The sequence below is a fragment of the Colobus angolensis genome, unplaced genomic scaffold (assembly GCF_000951035.1).
Source record: "Colobus angolensis palliatus isolate OR3802 unplaced genomic scaffold, Cang.pa_1.0 Scaffold302, whole genome shotgun sequence".
NCBI classification, from domain to species: domain Eukaryota; kingdom Metazoa; phylum Chordata; class Mammalia; order Primates; family Cercopithecidae; genus Colobus; species Colobus angolensis.
Window position 1 is genome coordinate 3,718,862 of NW_012116289.1, and position 13,517 is coordinate 3,732,378.

Here is a 13,517-nt window from a genome sequence, read left to right on the forward strand (position 1 = left end):
CCCCGGGCCCGCCGTCGCCCCCACCACGGCTCCCCTCGCCGCTGCCTCCTCCTCGCCTCAGGGCGTTCCCCAGCTCGGTCCAGCAGCTGCAAAGCTTTCCAGCATTTGGAGCTGATGACCCCGAGTCGCTGCAGCCCGAAGCTGAGACTCACCCATGGTGCTGCTGTTGACGCTCCTCTCCTCAGCAGCAGCGGATCTCGCACTGACCGACATCCCCTCCCCCCCTCCGCGACCAGCCCCGGCGCAGCGCAGCCCGCCGATTCTCCAAAGGCGCCTACGCCGACTCCGCGGCGTAGCGGCCCGGCGTCGCTGCCCTGCTTACGCACGCTACAGTAGGCGGACTCCTCCACTAGCTCTCGTCCGACTCCCCCTCCCTCCTCCGTCCCCCGCCCCCTCAGACGGGGCTTCCGGGCCGAGCGGAGGCTGGCTTCCATCTCGCGAGATTACCCGCTCCCCAGCTCCGCCGCCTCGCTCCATTTCGAGCATGACTTCATTGGCGTCAGCAACGTTTTGCTGTTCGGGTTTAGCCGCCATGTTTAAATTGGCCGGATTTCGCACCACTGAGGTCATGGATACTCGGGCCTCTTTGCGTGTTTCTTCAACACTGCTTCTAAGGTTAACCGCGTTACATTTGTTGCAGAAAATCCTGGTAACGCTGAAAAGGACTAGCCGGTGGGGTGCGAGGGTGGGGTCTTGCCCAAATTAAAGATGGCCGCAGTCAGTTCTGCCCCGTGCTATTTCACGTCAAGTTTTGGAGCTGCTGGAGCCGCCCGGTTGGCCTCAGCGCCTCCTTACGGAATTGGCGTAAGGCAAAGAGGCGCGGCTGGAAGAACCAGACTGAGAAAGTGCCACAGGGTGGGGGCCGCATCCGCCCCTCAACTTCTAGCTACTGACCCGACGGCTTTGTGAGTGAAAGTGAGGAGACACTTCGAGGCAGGTGTCTGTGCCCCCATTCATCCCTATTTCCTCGGCTACCTTGACTTTCGGGGTGAAAAGTGAGGTTAGGCCCTGTTTCCCCGACCCTTCCCTCTCGCTGTCACTTTGGTAGCCTGGCACAGCCTCAGAGGTCGGCCGCTGTAGCCACCATTGCGGACTCTGCTGCCACCTTCGTATTGGCTCACCTTGTTGGGGCCCGATTCAGTCCTCTTGGAGCTCACACTCCAGTTGAGGAAATGAACGGACACAGGAAACTACTGGATAACAAAAGAGTAATAAAGGGCTACGATTGTGTGAGTTTCTACTGTAGCGATGAATGTCGCTGTCATTGGAACCTTCCCCAAGTGCCTTCTAGTGAAAGCCTTTCTTCGCTCGGAATAACCTGTGGTCTTTTGTACGTTTCTTGAACGTAATGACTCTCTCGGTTGTCTTCTTCATGCACATGTGTTACTTTTCCTGTTTAAGTACATGTTAAAGAAATGTGTATGTTCCTGTTTAACTGCATGTTAAAAAAAAAAAAAGTATGTGTATTTCAAAGTTATGAGCACGTGCAAGAAAGTTCAGAGCAGAAGAGCTTATATTAGTGAAACAGTAAATGTCTACTAATAGAATGGATGAATAAGTGTCATTGTTGAACGAATTGAACATACACTAAACAAAAAATCAGTGAACTAAAGCTACCGTTTTTCATATGGATAGAGTCATTAACCTAATATTGAGGAAGAGAGGAAAAGGCAAGTTGCAGGAAGATGTATATATGACATACCATAAATAAAAGTTTAATAATTACAAAAAAGTAAGATCAAACTAAAAATCGTATAAGGAAATGATAGATAAGAAATTCAGAATACTAGTTACTTCCAGAGAGGAACAGAAGGGAATGTAACAAGAAGGGTTCATTTGTATCTATAACGTTTATTTTCTACCGGAAGTATCTTGAAAATGTGGCAAAACATTAAGCTAAGTAGAGGGCACGTGGGTGTTCACTTGTAATTATTTCCTTTACTGTTCTATATACTTGAAGTATTTCCAAGTAGTTTTTTTTTAAGAAAAGAAACTTACAGAAGCAACTTATTTGTATCTTGTTATTTATGCCATTTCGTAAGTCTACATTTTTACTGAACTGCTTATGAAGTCTGTTACAACTTATCTGTTCAATCATTGCTTTAAGTTTCTGAAACTTCAAATGAACTTTTACTTTGGAAAATGTTGTTGAATTTCTATTTTTGAAAGAAAGCAGTGTAGCAAGGAGGGTAATCCGGAGTCAGACTGCCTGAGTTCAAATCCCAGCTCTCTATTTATTAGGCTTGCAACCAAGAACAAGTTACTTAAACTTTTCTGTGATCCAGTTTCCTTGTCTGTAAACGGAGATAATACTTATCTAACAGGATTTTGATAAGAGTTAAATAGACTAATACATGAACACGGTGCGCAATGCTTAGTAAATATTGCCTAAATATAGATTATTTTAAAATATAAAATTAAAGCAAATACTTTTATTAATATAACTTAATAGTCTAAAGGAAGTAAATCTTTGCCTCCCATCTCTATTGATAATATTTCTTTGAGGACGATCTCTTAATGGGTATGAAAGAGGTGAATTGTGTTATTTTGTGCTATGAAAATGGATAAATTCTTAATATAAATAACATTAAATTCCTTGCCTGAGGTTTGTTCATGTTCTCATACAAACTCCACCCCACACTATGATAGCTTCACTGTTTTTCACTGAAAATTACATGGAGTGGCCAGGCGCGGTGGCTCATGCCTGTAATCCCAGCACTTTGGGAGGCCAAGGTGGGCAGATTATGTGAGGTCAGGAGTTTGAGACCAGCCTGGCTAACATGGTGAAACCCCGCATCTACTAAAAATACAAAAAATTAGCCAGGTGTGGTGGTGCATACCTGTAATCCCAGCTACTTGGGAGGCTGAGGCAGGAGGATCACTTGAACCCAGGAAGCGGAGGTTACAGTGAGCCCAGATAGCATCACTGCACTCCAGCCTGGGCTACGAGAGCAACTCTAAAAAAAAAAAAAAAAAGAAAAGAAAAAAAAGAAAATTATACGGAGTGTTACAGGCAATGAAATAATGATATTCTGAGGAACTTTCTTTGTAGGGAGGTTTAATAGCCAGTGTTCTATAATGTATATACGTGTGTGTGTTATGGAGATTATATACGTGGTGCATGAGGAAAGAGAATTGTATTGATTTTATGATCTCTTTATTGCACTGTTTACTATATTTGTTAATAAAATATAGCCTAGACTTTAACCTACTGATTCAGAAACAGGTTTAAAAAAACTGATCTGAAATACTGGACAGACCATATAGATGGTTTCCACCACATGTTTATGGTATCCAAACTCAGGTGGGCCTTCAACTTTACCAAGCAATGCTTGTTTCCCTAGTTGTCTCTCTCTTGTTTTCCACAACAGCCACTTCTGATTTTCTCCTTATTTTTCAAACCATTCCCCTCACTTATTCTCAAATAAGAGAATAGAAAAAAATAGAAACCATCAAAGAGGAACTCAGGCTGAGCATGATGGCTCATGCCTGTAAACCCAGAACTTTGGAAGGGCCAAGGCGGGCACATCACCTAAAGTCAGGAGTTCGACACCAGTCTGGCCAACATGATGAAACCCCATCTCTACTAAAAATACAAAAATTAGTCAGATGTGGTGGGTGCCTGTAATCCCAGCTACTAAGGAGGCTGAGGCAAGAGAATTGCTTGAACCAGGGAGGCAGAGGTTGCAGTGAGCCAAGATCACGCCACTGCGCTCCAGCCTAGGTGACAGAACCAGGCTCCATCTCGGAAAACAAAAAAAAGAGGAACTCCAACAACTTTATGCCTCCATACTCATTCTTTCAAGTGTCACAATAGATTAGGTACCCCCCTGTCTGAGGCACATATCTCTGCCAGTTCCCTGTATTCCATCTCTTTGTGCTCATTCTCTAGATTCTCACTCCTCCTGCCTTTCCAGGAACTGCAGTCAATGGGTTCTTTATTCAACAAGCTTCTGGATTCTGCAACTACTACTCCACTGAAATTCTCAACAAGGTCACCAAGAACCTCTGTGTTCAATCTAGTAGACCCTTTGTCTTATTTTCCTTGACCTTTCTGCAGCATTTGATACTAGAACCCTTGGCCTTCTGCATTCATATTCCTTGATTTGTGAAACCACACTTTCCTAGTTTTTCTCCTAGATCTGTGTCTTTATTTTACCTTTCAGGACCCCCTTCTGGCTGTCAGATATCCATGAACCCCAAAGTTGTGTGCAGTTTGTTTCTATCTCACTTTTTACATTCTCCTTTATGTGGTTTCATTCACCTCCCTGGCTTCAGCCACCATATATTCACTAGTAACTCCTAATGCAAATTTCTAGTCCAGTTCTCTCTTCTGACTGCAAATCTACATGTCTTACTGCCTTCAAAATATGTCCTGATGTACCAAGATATCTCAAAAATCCCAAACTAAACTCTTTATTTTACCAGCTTTTATGTTTCTAGTCTCTAAGTGGTATCATCAACCCCATTTTGTAAACCAGAAATATGGGTATAATACTCAGCCCCTTTCTCTCTCTTACCTCCTACAGCCATTAGAAAGTCCTATCAGTTTTTCCTTCTTAACTCTAATTTTCCATTTCTCTCCGCTTCATTACTATTCTATTTAAGCCAATATTATCTCCTGCCTCAACTCCTTGCAGTAGCTTTTCTGGCCTGTTATACTGCAACTCATCCTTCACATTGTACCCAGAGTGACCTTTCTAAACTTTAACTATGTCAGTCCCGTTTAAAGTCTTAAAATTTTCCCTGAGGAAACTTGCATGACACTTTCCCTCATTTCTGGCTAATCTGCTATACCTTGCTCACTCTAAATCCTAGTAAGCCCTACTGCTCCCACTTCACTCTCCTTTTTACACTTGCATTCCTTACCTGGCTTTTCCTTTAAGTCTCAGCTTAACCACCATTTTCTCTAAAAGTCTTCATTGATCACCAAAAACTAGGCTAGGTACCCTCTTACCTCCCATAGTATCTTGTGTTTACTCCTATGGTGGTTCTAGTAGCAGAGTTTGTAAATACTTGTCTCTCTTCCATTTAAGAGAGACAAGTCTAAGTCTAAACTCCTTAAAGTCAGGATCTCTTGTCTTGTCCATCTCTGTAACCTCAGCACCTGGCCCAGGATATGGTATTCATTACTTTATTCAACAATTACTACTTGAGTAATAATTGGATACTAGGCACTAGCACAGTGGTTAAAGTGTGGAATGGGAAAACCTCAAGAGGGATTCTCTTGAGACATGCCAAGGGATCAATGTCTTAATTACAAAAATAAGACGTATTGTTTACCTTTTTCGTTCCCATTCTTTCATGAGCACACAGTGTCATTTTCCAGAGACTGTGAAGTGTGATTTTGCAACAGCTTGAATGCAAAAACAAAATAATCCAGCTACCTTCTATTAAGCTAGACATTAAAGGGGTTTGCAAAAATGTAAAGCAGTGACACTCCAAACGGTTTCTTTGTTGTTTTGGAAGATACAGTTATTTTTCATCAAAATATATTTCTTACATTATCATGTAACGGTTTACTGCTATTTGATGAATTTTAATGAATTGGTTTTTTAATGAAGTAATATTTTAAAACACTCAGTTTTAATTTTTAATACAGTAAGTATGAATAGATATATTTCACATGAAGAAACACTCTTTGGGGTTCTCAATAATGTTTGAGAAAGTAAAGGAGTACTGAGACCAAAAGTTTGAGAACTGCTGCACTAGCACATATGTGAGCTCAATGTAGACGTGTTAAATAATTAGTGAATGTCAGTTTGCCAAAACTCCGGCACACAGCTGCTTAATGTTTCTTAATAAAGGTACCTCCCAAATGCCCAGACTTCATATCTGAACAGTTAAAAATATTGCCCAGATTTAGTATTTGAATATGCAAAATGAAAGTATTCTTTAGGTCAATGTGCTTTGTCAACTATGAAGTGTTATGCAAATATTCTTGTTTTAGTAATTGTCTATGATAAATATGGACCAACATTCTAGCTGGTAGTGGAACCAGGACTGCCTGTAATAACCTGAAGGTGAGAATTTTTGTAGCCAGCCATTTCACATTAATTTCATTTCATCCATATAACAATTTTATGAAATAGGTATTAAACCCACTTTTTAATTGAGTAAAGCAAAGTTCAAAGAAATGAAATGATTTCCCTTTAGGTCTTAACATTTTATAAGGCTCTGAGACAAGGTTCAGAGAACTCATACTTTTCCAATACATGAGATCTCAGGTGAAGAGATATATTTCCCTATTGTCCTGAATCCTGTCCTTTATTTGCTGGACATTAGTCTGGTGAGAGGGTAAGATGGTTGTTACAATTTTCAGGTACTTTTTTACCTTTGATGCAAGAAGAAGGACTAGTGAATGGTATTAGGTCTATATGGAGGTTCAATTTGAGGGCCAACTCGGAACGTAACAGTAAATTAAATGAGATGGCACTTCTCAGAGAACAGATCTGTCCTGTTTTCTACATTACCAAAAATTAGCACGTATGGTCAGGTTGAGTGGTGGAGGTGAAGCTTGAGACTTCAGGTGTGTATTTTATGAACCGGGTTAGGCAATCTACAATATTTTGCTATTGACAGTAACATCCAAGTATCCAAAAAGCCTTTGAGTGCTTTATATTCCTCCTTTGAAAGATATTGGAAGAGGATTGAGAAATTATGTGGAAAAGAAAGAGCCATTAACTAAAACTTTTTTCTCGTGAAAATTAAAGATATGTAACTTGTTCATAAAAGCTGCAACTAGGGCTGGGCACGGTGGCTCACACCTGTGATCCCAGCACTCTGGGAGGCTGAGGCGGGTGGATCACGAGCTCAGGAGTTCGAGACCAGCTTGGCCAACATGGTGAAACCCCGTCTCTACTGAAATGCAAAAATTAGCTGGGCGTGGTGGTGCACGCCTATAATCCCGCTGCTGGAGAGGCTGAGGCAGGAAAATGGCTTGAACCCAGGAGGCGGAGGTTGCAGTGAGCCAATTGTGCCACTGCACTCCAGTCTGGGTGACAGAGCAAGACTCCGTCTCAAAAAAAAAAAAAAAAAGTTGAAACTAATTTAGTTCCATATGAATTTTTTTAAGTCAGATTTAAAATATGAAAACTCTTCATTCAAGATATAGCCAGCCCTCCATATCTGTGGGTTCCACACCCATGGATTCAACCAACCACAGAAAAAAATTTTTTTAATTGTGTCTGTACTGAACATGTACAGACTTATTCTTCTCATTGTTCCTTAAACAATATAGTATAACAGCCATTTACATAGCACTTACATTTTATTAGGTATTATAAGTAATCTAGAGATGATTTAAAGTATAAGAGAAGTTGTGTGTAAGTTATATGCAAGTACTACACCATTTCATAGAGTTGGGCATCCAAGGATTTTGTCATTCATGGGAGGTCCTGGAACCAATCCTCCTCTGATACTGAGAGACAACTATTACACAAGAGAAATATTCTACCATTCACAAAATCTTGTTTAAGTGTCATGAAATACACCAGGGAATCAAGGTAGGTATGGTTTAAATATTTTTATATTTAACTTTTGAATATTTGAAAATTGTACATTCTAATGTTAAGTTCATGATTAAATAGCAGTTATTAGAGGAAAGTTCTCTTGCAATCAAAGAATCTAAAATAATTGACAATGTTAATGTTCTGCAAATTGAAGGGAATATTGACATGCCCTTTTATAGATTAAGAATCTGTAAGGTACAGGAAGTCAAGTGACACTTGCAAGGCTGTAGAACTAATGAACAAAGTTTTTTAAAAAAATAAAATAAAAGCCTCATAGCTTTCTTTTTCTTTTTAAACATCAAACTTCACCCCACAAAGGAAGAAAAGCCAAAAGACATAGTAATAATAACAAAACAAAAGAAAATAAAATGAGAGAATCATGCAGCTTGAAGCCCGAGAGATTTAAACAGACAGCAAAAAAGCAGAGCAAATAACTCCCGTTCTTAAATTAGTCACCTCAGGAAGAGTTTTTCTTTTTCCCACCAGCCAAGGAGGGAAGGGGGAGGAAGCAGTGCAGAAATAGGATGTTTGAATCCAGACTGCCCCAGGGGGCCAGATTTATCTCAACTTATCACTGGAGGCTCAAGGAATTTTCAAATTCCAAGACTCTTCTGGAACCTTAGTTCTAATGCAGATAAGAGCCTCACTTCCCTCTGAAGAGTCCGTATCACTGGTAATAGACTGGCAGCACGGTTGCCTCAGGGACCAAAGGAAGAGACAAAACCATTTACCTCGGTATTCTCTTGCCAATCAGTGCCTTGTTGTAGAGCTATCCAATCTGATTACATAGTAGAAATACCGCTAAACACAATACTGGAGAAAAATCCAAAGTACATCAAAGAAAATCTATTATAAGTGGAAAAGGCCATTGTTGCCAACTCCCTTTGGCATTTTCCTACCATTGACTCAGAAACTAACTGAAATAGGAAACAGGGACACATGGTTCTATGGGAAACTAGCTGCCTTCAACAACCAGACTTAGTATATTGACTTTGGCAATAATTGAATGCCTCCTGCACTAGAAGAGACTCCTGAAACTGAACTGAATTGAACTTTAGTAATTTTATGTAGATGAAACGTGAGGTTAGAACCAGGCTATGATTTCAGCAAGCAATAAGAACCTGCTCTCTCCAAGTTGTCCTTTCTAGCGTACCTCTGATGAGTGACTGTTTCCTGAAGATGCACTTCAGAGACCTCATATCCAGGAAAACAGGAAATTTGGAGAGGAAGCAAAGTAGCCTGTGCCAGACTGATCCACTTGATTTAAGCAAAGCAGTTGCATTGGATTACCATGGAGACTGACTGGTAGAGGACAAATGCTTAGTAATAATTAAAATATTATAATGTGTCATTACTCCCCTCCTTCATGAGGCTCCCAACAACTCAGAGATTCTTTCCTGTACTGTATCTCTAATCATTTGATATTGATTGGATCCTATTTTAGGGAGGTACGTAAGCATCTATTTTTTAGAAAAGAGCAAATGATGGTGTTTGTGATTGTTATCCATGATGTGTTCCTTTTCATGCGCGGAATCATGATTATGATTTATTTTTGGTTTTTGGTTGATACTCCTTTTTCTTTTATTTTCTTTTAGAAATTTGGCAGTAAGTGATAACATCTTGCCAGCCAAACACTATAAACAGATAAACAGATTTTATGAAACCAAATAATTGTCATTTTTATTATCCAAAGTGGTAGCAATGCAGCATTAAACACTGATGTTGAACTCTGGATATTTCCCCCTCAGGTTCTTATTCCCAAGACTACATTTGTGTCCTAATAGACTCTAATGTCTTAGAGTTGGAAGAGACCTTATAATTCTAAATCAGCTACCAAATTCAAGAACTTCCTCAAATATGATTTTTTAATGTCATGTATACAGCCCACAATAACAACTATTGAAACTATAAATGTTAGTTTGAATTTAAATGAAGCAGCTGTACTGCAGATGATATAATATTACTGCCTAACTGTGGTTCACATATGGCGTGGACATAATTCCCTTTCCCTTTCACGATTTATGGCACACAAGTGAGCAAACTCTTCTGAAATTTTTGTTTCTGATAAAAGTGTTCATTTAATTGTTCATTATTTCAAAATACATTTTTGCTTTGAGCTAAATGTCCATGACATGCAGATGCTATCAATGAATGTCAGACAACTAAAATGTTTTCTCTTGTAAAATCTAGCTGTTTTTGAAAATCTATGAGCAAGCATGACCATGGGTTACTTTTGCTATGAGACTGCAGACCATGGGGTAGACTAAATCTTAGTTCTCTAAAGCAGAACCTAGCATAATATCTTGCACATAGTAGGCACTCAAATATTTATTGGAAATAATTGCATGTATTTAGGAGGCTTATATGTGGTTTAGAAAATAGAGTAGAAAAAACAGCACCAAAAAGGGACAAAAAAAAAGTTTAAAAAGTGGGACTTAAGTATTGCAAATAGCAAGAAATTGTTATATTGCCTTCATAGTTGCTCCTTAATTTATCTCCACCTTCCATTGCATGCACACACAAACACATTGAGAAAAAAGGAAAAACAGTTCCTACACAATTTCCCCCCAGATTTCAAATCTGGCAGAGACTTCTCTGTTTTTAGCATCTGCATAACAGACAAATGAAAGGCTTGGCTAACTCTGCCATTGGCCAGGTTGGGTCAAGAGAACAAATCCCTCTTTACTTTTTACTTTTCTTGCTTCAGTTCAGCTGCTTCTAGCCCCTCTCCCTTCTGATCAGTTCTAGACAAAACGCAGGCCCGACTCTTAGCTTCCCAAGATATGTACTAACCTATTAGTGAAAAGTATGCACAAGCCTTCCCAGACATATGGTGCGCTTTTTTTTTTTCCCCAATTTCTTTTTTTGAGACAGAGTCTTATTCTGTCACCCAGGCTGAAGTGCAGTGACGTGATCCTGGCTCACTGCAACCTCCACATCCCAGGTTCAAGCGATTCTCTATCCTCAGCCTCGCGAGTAACTGGGATTATAGGCGCCCACCACCACACCTGGCTAATTTTAGTATTTTTAGTAGAGACGGAGTTTCACCATGTTGCCCAGGGTGGTCTTGAACTCCTGATCTCAGGCAATCCGCTCACCTTGGCCTCCCAAAGTGCTGGGATTACAGGCGTGAGCCACCACACCCAGCCCCCTATGGTGCTTAATCAACCAAGGTGAACTCTGAAAAGAAAAAAAGAGAAGGAAAAGATGATGAAAGTAAAGCCCTGTCTTCAGTCACTGGCAGATACTCTCTCTCTTCCTCTCTCCTTTTGTCACCAATACACAACAATCTCCAGCAAAGCAATCTTTCACTTTACATGTAAAATGATTTGATGAAGGAATCAATAAATGTAATCCATCACATAAACAGCACACATGATTATGTCAATAGATGCAAAAAAGGCCTTCGACAAAATTCAACAGTGCTTCATGCTAAGAACTCTCAATAAACTAGGTATTGATGGAACATATCTCAAAATAATAAGAGCTATTTATGACAAACCCACAGCCAGTATCATAATGAACGGGCAGAAACTGGAAGCATTCCCTTTGAAAACCAGCACAAGACAAGGATGCCCTCTCTCACCACTCATTCAATACAGTATTGGAAGTTCTGGCCAGGGCAATCAGGCAAGAGAAAGAAATAAAGGGTATTCAATTAGGAAATGAGGAAGTAAAATTGTCCCTGTTTGCAGATGACATGATTGTATGTTTAGAAAACCCCATCATCTCAGCCCAAAATCTCCTTAAGCTGATAAGCAACTTCAGCAAAGTCTCAGGATACAAAATCAATGTACAAAAATCACAGGCATTCCTATACACCATTAACAGCCTAACAGAGAGCCAAATCACGAGTGAACTCTCATTCACTATTTCTACAAAGAGAATAAGATATCTAGGAATCCAACTTAAAAGGGATGTGAAGGACTCCTTCAAGAAGAACTACAAACCACTGCTCAACAAAATAAGAGAGGACACAAACAAATGGAAGAATATTCCACGCTCATGGATAGAAAGAATCAATACCATGAAAATGGCCATACTGCCCAAAGTAATTTATAGATTCCATGCCATCACCATCAAGCTACCAATGACTTTCTTCACAGAATTGGAAAAAACTACTTTAAAGTTCATATGGAACCAAAAAAGAGCCCACGTTGCCAAGACAATCCTAGGCAGAAAGAACAAAGCTGGAGGCATCATGCTACCTGACTTTATACTGCAAAGGTACAGTAATCAAAACAGCATGGTACTGGTACTAAAACAGATATATAGACCAATGGAACAGAACAGAGGCCTCAGAAATAACACCACACATCTGCAACCATCTGATCTTTGACAAACCTGACAAAAACAAGAAATGGGGAAAGGATTCCCTGTTTAATAAATGGTGCTGGGAAAACTGGCTAGCCATACGTAGAAAGCTGAAACGGGATCCCTTCCTTACACCTTATACAAAAATTAATTCAAGATGGATTGAAGACTTAAATGTTAGACCTAAAACCATAAAACCCTAGAAAAAACCTAGGCAATACCATTCAGGACATAGGCATGGGCAAGGGCTTCATGACTAAAACACCAAAAGCAATGGAAATAAAAGCCAAAATAGACAAATGGGATCTAATTAAACTAAAGAGCTTCTGCATGGCAAAAGGAACTACCATCAGAGTAAACAGGCAACCTACAGAATGGGAGAAAATTTTTGCAATCTACCCATCTGACAAAGGCCTGATATCCAGAATCTACAAGGAACTTTAACAAATTTACAAGAAAAAAACAACCCCACCAAAAAGTGGACAAAGAATATGAACAGACACTTCTCAAAAGAAGACATCTATGCAGCCAACAGACACATGAAAAAATGCTCATCATCACTGGTCATCAGAGAAATGCAAATCAAAACCACGAGATACCATCTCATGCCAGTTAAAATGGCAATCGTTAAAAAGGAAACAACAGATGCTAGAGAGGATGTGGAGAAATAGGAACGCTTTTACACTGTTGGTGAGAGTGTAAATTGGCACAACCATTGTGGAAGACAGTGTGGTGATTCCTCAAGGATCTAGAATCAGAATTACCATTTGATCCAGCAATCCCATTACTGGGTATATACCCAAAGGATTATAAATCATTCTACTATAAGGACACATGCACACATATGTTTATTGCGGCACTATTCACAATAGAAAAGACTTGGAACCAACCCAAATGTCCATCAGTGATAGACTGGATTAAGAAAATGTGGCACATATACACCGTGGAATACTATGCAGCCATAAAAAAAGGATGAGTTCATGTCCTTTGTAGGGACATGGATGAAGCTGGAAACCATCATTCTGAGCAAACTATCACAAGGACAGAAAACCAAACACCACATGTTCTCACTTATAGGTGGGAAGTGAACAATGAGAACACTTGGACACAGGGTGGGGAACATCACACACCGGAGCCTGTGGTGGGGTAGGAGGAGGGGGGAAGGATAGCATTAGGAGAAATACCTCATGTAAATGACGAGTTAATGGGTGCAGCACACCAACATGACACATGTATACCTATGTATCAAGCCTGCACTTTGTGCACATGTACCTTAGAACTTAAAGTATAATAATAAAAAAAAGATTTGCTGAAGGAGGAAAACAATATTATACCTTGACACCAATCATTCCAGCTACTGTAGCTGTGCCATTTTAGGCATATAATTTCTTTGATAAATCGAAAGGATGTCAAGTATGTGAAGGTAATTGAGGATGGCTGCGGAATGGAATGTATGTAGATCCTCAAGTCATTTCAAGTTTCCTGCCTACCTTTTTCTCAAAAAAGCACATGCATCAGATATGGTGAAAGTTGAGGGAGGAGGCATGGTCAGGAAGAGGGAATATGTTAAGGCTCAGTTGCAAAGGTTGTGTTAACTTACCCTAGCCACTAGGTTGATCTAGGGTGATTTAATTGTCTTAATCTAAAGACTAATGTACTTAAAATGACCTACTAATGGTGAGCTATTTACTC

At 40.0% G+C, this 13,517-nt stretch overlaps 1 protein-coding gene across 3 annotated transcripts in view; it reads right to left on the bottom strand.

The window, feature by feature from the left end:
• The window catches only part of SEPT7 (septin 7), a 100,365-nt gene extending 99,874 nt beyond the window's left edge, over positions 1-491 (bottom strand). For 2 of the 3 annotated variants that reach the window (XM_011950165.1, XM_011950164.1), the window contains exon 1: positions 153-491. In XM_011950165.1, coding sequence (XP_011805555.1) covers positions 153-213 — 61 coding nt within the window. In that variant the 5' untranslated portion in view covers positions 214-491. The remainder of the gene's footprint in view (positions 1-152) is intronic. The other variant, XM_011950166.1, reaches the window with a different exon arrangement.
• Between the last annotated feature and the right edge of the window lie 13,026 nt (positions 492-13,517).